Source organism: Saccostrea cucullata, unplaced genomic scaffold, assembly GCF_032062105.1.
Source record: "Saccostrea cucullata isolate Sc308-1 unplaced genomic scaffold, CSIRO_AGI_Scuc_v1 ctg3014, whole genome shotgun sequence".
Lineage (NCBI taxonomy): Eukaryota > Metazoa > Mollusca > Bivalvia > Ostreida > Ostreidae > Saccostrea > Saccostrea cuccullata.
Window position 1 is genome coordinate 100,350 of NW_026918883.1, and position 9,143 is coordinate 109,492.

Consider the following 9,143-nt stretch of genomic DNA (forward strand, 5'->3'; position numbering starts at 1 on the left):
TAGAAGGTCATTAAGAGGTCAAGCGAGTCAATTTCCTATGAGATTGGGTCCAGATGCACCTCTAAGCCAAGTCTTACAGAAATGGAGAGGATATATGGAACTATGGAGAAAGGTGAATCATTGTTGACTCAATTTTACAGTGCGACGCGGAAACCAGATGACCACACCACGTCATGGGGATGTCGTCTTGAGGAACTTTTGAGTAGAGCAGTCGACAAAGGAAAAGTTCACCATCAAGATGTTGATGACATGTTGAAAACCAAATTCTGGTCAGGATTACGACAAGACTTCAAAGACATATCGGGTTATCTGTATGATAAATGTGAAACATTTGATGAACTCAGAAAAGAGATCAGACTTATTGAGAAAGAACACCCTACAGATACGAAGAAACTATACATGAATATTGCAGCAAAATGATAAGATTTAACATCTTCCAGTGAAATATCAGAATTGAAAGCGATGATTAGAAAATTATCTACAAAGGTCGACGCATTAGAGAGTAAGAAAATTCCACAAGAGGATACCCATCAATTCTATCAAAGAAGGACTGACCAACCACCATCAACTTGGTTCAGCAGAGGTAGACCAAGAGTCAGATCATCTTATCCAAACAGAATGGGTATGAGAGGAAAGGATAGACAATCATGTTATCATAATGAGCCTATATGCAGAAGGTGTGGACAATCAGGACATTTAGCCTTTGGATGCTGAGTGAATCTACAAAGAACATGAAGAACATAAGAACATGAAAAATCAACAAGACCTGTAAGAACGAAGACCAAACCTGCTTGGATGAAGACAGGAGAATACTCTATGTCCGTACAACCAGCTAAAGATCCAGATTGGATATTAAAATGTAATTATTTAAAATCTCTTGTTTCAGATAACTATCTCTCTGGTGTAGATCAGAAGCAGCTATCCCTCGCATTCCTTGAAATCCTGTTGCAGAAATGATTTTTTATGACTGATAATTCACTTTGATTGTATTTTTAATTTTCAGATTATTCGTTCGCACTTCTACAGAGATGAGATGACGAGGACGTCATTTCAAAAGAGGGGAAGTGTGTGATAGTATTGACTTTATAGTGATTTTAATTTATTGTATTTTTCTTTCAGATGCCATTGAAAGTTATAAAATAACTTTCAATAATAAACTTGATTTAAAATAAATATGTTTTATTTAAACATTAAACATGTGAATAAATTTGTAACAACTATAATTAAAGTCTAGAAATCTCTAGAGCCCTAAACTTAAAATTTAACTTTTAACATTGAATAAATACATAATTAAAAAATAGCCATTGGTCAATATTTCCCGCCAAAACCTCTGACCCCCTTTGTCCAGTGTGTCCAGCTAATTAATAGCCTAGGAGCAGCCAAAGTGTTTAGTTGTGTTTTTGTTATATTGGAGAATTCTTTAAGACCACTGACAGTAAGTTGACTTTTTGACACTTCTATTTCATATTAATACTTTCCTATTAATAACTGAATGAAAGAGGCATATGAGAGAATTTATTAAATTATTTACGTTTGTCAAAAGCTGATGAACTAGTTGATTTTAAACTTTGTAATAGATGTATTTTATGACACAAAGAATATAATATATAGTGTATGGATGTTATTTATAAATTGTAGATACTGATAATCCATATGCCATACACACAATCATGTATTAGAGAGGGATTCATACCCATAGTCTGGTATGTTGCTATATGTACATAAAGCAAGTATATTAATTTATTGTAAACAGTCATTATATCCACAATTATGAAGTGAATAAGAGTAATATCATTTGTATATATAAAGTCAAAAGGTATAACTCATTGATATGTGTCAATATTCATTATTTTATTACCTAATTAAATATATAGTAATTATCTGATTTTATTATGACAAAAGATTCTGCTGATATATGTGATTTCAAATTTAGTAAATGTACTTTATATTGTTTTGTAGAATCTTCTATATGATATGCTACTGTAATAAACATCATCACAGTGAATAAGCATCTTGTGTTACTTGCTGCTCCCGCTACAGTAGTACACTAAGCAGAAAGTTGTGTAAAGGGATCATGCTCCCTGTATCTATAATTAATAAGATAAGTTAGACTGCAGCATGTAACTAAAGAATGAATACGACTTGTATATTCAACAATTCCTCATGATATTCAACAATTCCTCATGATACCATACATTCAAATATCAAACTTTATGATTAATGTACGTTACTGACTCGAGGCCATACATGCATAAAGCCAATAAAAAACATTCATTTAGCTATTTACAGAATATATTACTCAGGGGCAAAGAAAAAAAAAGCAAAAATTGAAACGATTAAAGAATCAATCTCAATTAGTCAAACTAGGTCGTGTTTTTTTTTTAAAGGAAATTCATTCATCTCAATTGAGTGGTCTTTAAACCGGACTGGTCTGATAACCTATATTGAATTTTTTGTTCAATGGCGCCTTGAATTGTTCTCGATTTTGCTCTGATTTATGTTGCTTGATGGAATTAGCTTAATGGAATACGCAATGAATCTCATTGATTAAGAGGCTCAACAATACCATCATTTTCCTAAATATATCACGTTTTTGGGTGGAGTAAAATAACTTTATTACAAAATAAGAAGTAATAATTCTTCAGGGGTTGAAGGACTTCTGGTTTCAAGACACTGTTCTTCTGCGTCTTCGTATCCATTTATATAAAGTAAAAAAGGTGTAAACAAGTTTGAAAACTGTTTTGCACCTGAACCCACCTGTGATGTTTAAGAGCTCCGCGTTTGCTCTGCTCCTACCTAATATTGTTTATTGGACTTTTGAGCTTGAATATTATTAGTAAGTATGGAATACAACCCGGGCTTAATCCCCGTACACCCTTGATTGGTCCTGCATAACGAATTTATTTCTTATATACCCATATAAATTCTTTGTAAACATAACAGTCTAATCAACTGTGTCTCAATCTGTTGATAAGATAACTACGTACTACATTGAATTGTGTCAGGTCATTTGCTTTTTATTATATAAAAAAACTATGCACTGAGAATTGACGTTTTATTTACCCCAGACTCAAGTGGGGGTGCACGGAAATTTACAACCTTTTCTGTTACCAAAGCTCGTGTTACAAGCTACAAAGGAAATAATGTTCGTTATACCCATATACCGCAAAATCAAAAATTTTCCATGGGTTAAATTTTCGTGGGTTGAGGAAAATATATTGGTTCAATGGGATTTGCTTTGGTGGTAGAATAATTGTTTTTTAGTAATATATGTGAACTTTTGCATTTCGTGGTGTATATAAAGTTGTAGGTCTCTTCACACCTTAAAAAGAACGAAAACTAAACTCCATGAAAATTAGTGAATTTGTAGTATTTTTAAAAAATACTTTATTACCATGTTATATAAAAGTTCTAGTAAACATTAACAAATTAAGTAATATGTTGTTTCTACCACATAAAACAAAGATGGCATGTTAACCTAGCTAGTGTTCCGAAGGCATCCCATTCGACTTCAGTTAGCTCAAACCTAGATGGTTGGCCTTTCAATGAAGTCTTGTGACAACATCACTTGCCTTTTTATAAAGGAAACCAAGAGACGGTGAATAGGGGAAGCATGTCACACGTAATCATTCTGATTATTATTAAGTGTATAGCAAAATTGTAAAGGTGTACAGCTGTTGATCTGTTGAAAGCAGGAAAAAAATTAACTTAGGCATTAAGATGTAGATAATCAAGGTACATGTATCATATAAAGACTCAGTCGGCACTTTTTGACAGTAATTAAACAAAGCCGATAAAATGCATTTTCGAGGTAGATTACACTTATTTTGTGCCCCGCTTACGAGAAAGCGGGGGGTAAATTAAACGTCATATTTCTGTCAGTATGTCTGTATGTAACAAAATCTTTAACCTTGGCCATATGTTTTGAATGAGAAGAGATAGGACTTTTATATTACACGTGTGAATTACCAGTGACAAGACCTTTGTAAAATATGATTACTAGGATTTTTATACTGTGTCCTTACACTTCATGGATATTGACATTTAAAAAAAAGAAATTAAACATTGCTTTAAATATGTTCAACATTATTAAATGTGAAGAGATAAGTCTTCCATTATAAACGTATGAATTGCCGTTGAGAAGACAATTCTAATTACTGACTTTTAAAAACTTTTGAAAAACTTTACCTTGGGTCATAACTTTTGGATGACAAGATATAGGGCGTCCACATTTCACAGGTATTTTATCTGTGACAAGACATTTCTTAATACACTATGATTTTGCCCCCCTGACTTTAACCTTTACGTTTGTCCTACTTTTCAAAAATATTATTTATTTCTCTAAAGTTATGATAGCTTACATATTTGACATGTATATAACCTTTGACAAGATATTTCCAAACCTGCTAAGATTTATTAGACCGTGACCTTTTATATCACCCAATTAAAAAAAACACTTTTAAAACCTTTAAATGACATACATGTATGATTGAGCGTTCATATTTGTCAAAATATGCTATAATTATATTGAACCAAATGAAAGTGCTCATTTAACAAATTTTTCCGCAGCCAGAATTAAATTACCTTCCAGACAGAGAATGGACTCTTTTTAGACAACCCTGAACTTAAAAAGATGTAATTAATATAAAGGCATAGCCATTATCTTCATTAATGAAAAATACTAACATTTTACTAATAGATATTTAAGGAATCACTGTCTAGTTAGTATAGTATGCCAGGGCATCAACGATAGAGTGGGGAGCATAGGATAATTGGAATAACGGGCGAAGCCCGTTATGCATAAATTATCCCATATTTCCAACTACTGTTGATGCCTTGGCATACTTTACTAACTAGACAGTGGTTTCCTATAATTCTACCGTTCACGGTAACGCAGTCGGTAGAGCGCTCGCTCCGTGATCGGGAGGTCGTGAGTTCGTATCTTGGCCGCGACTGACCTAGTCGATAAAATAGGTAGTAACTGTTCCTTCGCCACGCGCTCGGCACTTTGAAGTGAAAGTTGCTGGTCTTTCGGATGAGACCTTAAAAACCGAGGCCCCGTGTCAGCGGCAGGCGTTGGCACGATAAAGATCCCTCACTGCTCAATGGCCCTGAGTGCCGAGTAAAGGTCAAAATTTGAAGCCCTTCACCGGCATACGGTGACGTCTCCATATGAGTGAAAAATTCTCGAGAGGGACGTTAAACAATATACAATCAATCAATCAATCAATCAAACCTATATTTCCATTTCATTGTGCAAAAAAATTGCAGATTCAGACTTTAGAAATTTAGATATAGATTTTAAACTACACGAAGACTCCCATGCCAATTTCAATAGTCCTCGCTTACTGACATCAAAGACAAAGGCTGCCGCACGAGATTTACATGATTACATGTATTTGGCCTCATTAGAGTCAGACACAGAGACGGATGCGCACAAGTTTTGCATGCATATTAGGCCTTCTTGTCTCCTAACCTATCGACCTGCCTAATTTACATACCGGCAGATTTATTCAGAAATCAACTTCGCTAACTTTCAAAGAGTTATCACAGAGAAAAAAAATAAGAAATGGAAATATTAAATTATCAAATACTTTATTTGGTTTATCGAAGTGGTCACTGATATACATGTAGGCTAATCTTTCAAAAGATTCTCAACCCTTAAATAAAGACAGCAGAAATGTGGGAATTAAAGCAATAGCGGTAAAGTTCATACTGGAATATATATCGATTGTAGTCTTCTTTTAATTTTTTTTTCAACAAAGTGACATTGATACTTTCTTTATTTTAAATCATGGCTACCACTTGTGGAACAATAATGATGAACAGATAAGTAGTACCAGTTAAAAACCTACAAAAGGAGACATTTTCACACTTAGTATGTACAAAATATATTTTACTCTAAATCATGATAGGAACAATGCTATTTTCAGAAAAATTTTATGTATCTTTTAAATTCTTAAAGCATGTAAACGATAATAAATCAATAATCAATGAAAGTTAACATGAATAAAAACAAATATCTAATACCTGATAAATTATATTTGAATTGCAATGTAAATAAAAGACAATCATGAGAATCAGAAAAGATTTTTTAAAAAAACGTCCATCTACAAGGAGTCTTACGGAGAGTGTAGAAAAGTATTAAAATCATTGATTTTTGAGAAAAAGTGATTTTTTTTCTAAATTGATCAAAAGTCTGACAATGTTTCTAGTACATCTGAAGCTTCATACTGTTGTAAAGAATTACCTAACGTACGACTTACTTAAGGACTTTCCCGATTCTAAAATTAGATCAACAGAGACTCTCTTCCCGCCAGCCCGTGCAGAACTTTGCTTATTGTATTGTTATATATTTGTACTTGCTTGCTTATAGTGTGATTACAGAATACATTCTAAAGTAAGTAAAGGTGTATTTTTTCTATATTGGCGTCGCCGGTAACAGAACTAAACGCTCGTTGACTGATAACTTGTGAGTTAGTTCAAATTTCGTGCGTAGTCACTGTAGAATTTTGAGCAGGTTTCACGATTTAATATTGTGAAAATTGCTTGTTACTTCAGAGGTTCTACAACAGCTGAAAACGAAATAAGCGGTATATTTTGAATTAATTTGCATTGTTTACATTTTTCACACGATAAACTTGCACTCAAGAAAAATTATAGTCGACAATTTGTCATTGTTATTTATGGCAATAACATATTGTTGATTAATTGAGAAAGTGTTAGTGCTAGGACTTTGATTCTGGACTTTGATTTAGGATTCTGAACTGCCGTCAGACTTGGAGGAATTTATCCTGGTAGATGAGGCTGATTCAGACCAAGACGAATCTACAGTACTGGCCAACACATCATTGCCTCAGGTATTTGATGCCCATTTCCACCTAGACCGTTCACTTAGGGCAGTCTGGGGGAGGTCTGGAGGACGTACTGTAGAGGAATTACTGCAATACAGCTTCTCCAGTGATGTTTCCTATAAGCCAGCCATCAAAGTAGACGTAGTTGGGGGAATTATTGTATATAGTGAACCCAAGTCCTATCCAGAGGTAAACTTCACCTTACAAGGTCCCTGGAAAGTGGCTATTGGAGTTCATCCCAAGCATTATGATACCCTCACCGTCGAAAAAACGATGAAGATGCAACAACTCCTAGATCATCCTAAAGTAGTGGCATTGGGGGAATGCGGCCTGGACAGAACCATTGCTCCTTCCCAGTGGTGGAGACAAGAAGAAGTGTTTGTTAGGCTTCTGAAGTTATCAAAAGTCGAGCAGCCCCTTGTTCTCCACCTCAGAGGACCAAGAGGAGACACTTATTCCTCAGATGTTCATGGCCGTTGCCTCATGTTAATGGAGGATATCTGTGACCCAGAACAGAAAATCCATGTACACTGCTTCATGGGAAGAGCTGACGTGGTGAGGACTTGGCTGCGGAAATTTCCAAACACATACTTTGGAGTGACAGCTGCCGTCCGAGCCTTTGACCGTGAACAGCTGGAAGGGTTACAGGCTATCCCTCATAATAAGCTGCTCCTGGAGACCGATGCGCCCTACTTTCCTTTAGGAGGTGCCATCGTGAGTACTCCAGCTTATTTGGGAGAAGTAGCAGCTTATTTATCCGTCCATTTGAACATGCGCCCCCCAGAGCTGATGAGAACAACCGTCATGAATGCACGGAAGCTCTACGGATGTTAAAACAGAGAAGACTGGTGACCAAGTGCATGCCGCTTTATTAGTGTGCTGAAGATATCTAATGTTTATTTTAAAGATGCCTTCATGCCGCTATAAAGTGTGCTGACAGTGATACATTCAGTCTCCATTGCATCAAATTTCTCGAACAGCTCCAGATGTGATGATGTCTTTTGTGTTCTACTTTATCATCGCTGGATGTTATTATGTGTTCCATATTCTGCTTCTCGACGCTGGATGTGATACGCTATTTTATATTCTTATATGGCCATGTTAACAGTAATTCAGTTTTTGTTGTTTGTATAATTGTTTTAAAAATTTTTTGGCCATTATAGTATCCAATAGGTTTTGTTATAAAGTAATATTTTGTATATTAAATTAATATTGAAAATTTAAATAACTCAAATACAGAACATTCCAATTGGAACGGGGAGGAGTGTTGTAAAGAATTACCTAACGTACGACTTACTTAAGGACTTTCCCGATTCTAAAATTAGATCAACAGAGACTCTCTTCCCGCCAGCCCGTGCAGAACTTTGCTTATTGTATTGTTATATATTTGTACTTGCTTGCTTATAGTGTGATTACAGAATACATTCTAAAGTAAGTAAAGGTGTATTTTTTCTATAATACATACTTTTCCCCGCGATCTCAGTCGTACAATTCATCATAAAACTTGCTCATCATGTACATCTGTGGATTCAACCAAGGATTATAGTAGCCTTGTTGTTGCCATGGGTTAGGTGACCAGGTAGGATAATATGGTGGAAATGCTAAAACAAGCAGATGTATACATATACATAAAACAAGGGTCTTTATGTAGGTATGCCTTGATTAACTTATATTTTGTTTATGGACTGAATTATTTAAAAAGACTCTCAAGGATTAAAAAATCCCATTGGTAGTATTTGATATTGCATTTAAATAATCTAAGTCATTTTGCAAGAACTACGATTTTAAATTCCTTTGAAAACTGATTTGTCACAAAAAGGGAAGAAAAATTAAATCATGAAATGTTTACAATTTTGTAGGTTTTGAGTTACTTAAGGAATGAAGCTTATTTCAACTTATATAATACGATATAACATAACTTGGGGCAGTTTACGCTTTATAAACCGCGAACTGCCCCAGGTTTTGTTATATCGTGTAATATAAGTTGAAATAAGCTTCATTCCTTATCATTAATTTCAGTGCAGACAATGAGACAAGTTTTCCCCCCAGAGTAAGGCTTCACATTGATTAAATTTTAAAAGTAACGTTAAGCGGAGTAATACGTTTTTTGACGCAACTCATTGTGACGTAAGCAAGTTATGTTATACAAAATGGATAAAATCTTTTATCCAATCAAATGACGTGTTACAAGTAAAATTAAATTATAAGGAAATGGATCAATGGAAGTTATCCTTACTTTTTCCCGATGTTTACCACGATGCAAATTTCTTTATATTTCCGATATTTTTT

General features: G+C 34.6%; 1 protein-coding gene across 1 annotated transcript; it reads left to right on the forward strand.

Moving 5' to 3' along the window:
- The first annotated feature begins 462 nt into the window (after positions 1–462).
- On the forward strand, positions 463–8,246 carry LOC134274220 (3'-5' ssDNA/RNA exonuclease TatD-like). Its single transcript, XM_062756472.1, has 2 exons — positions 463–594; positions 6,759–8,246. Exons 1-2 carry the CDS (start codon positions 463–465, stop codon positions 7,686–7,688), a joined length of 1,062 nt encoding a protein of 353 aa, XP_062612456.1. The 3' UTR covers positions 7,689–8,246.
- Positions 8,247–9,143: the final 897 nt, after the last annotated feature.

Excerpts from the sequence above, each read along its gene's own strand:
- LOC134274220 (XM_062756472.1), top strand. The coding sequence starts at position 463 with ATGATTAGAAAATTATCTACAAAGGTCGACGCATTAGAGAGTAAGAAA. Across the intron at positions 595-6,758 it reads TCAGCAGAGGTAGACCAAGA|GATTCTGAACTGCCGTCAGA; the intron begins GTCAGATCATCT and ends ACTTTGATTTAG.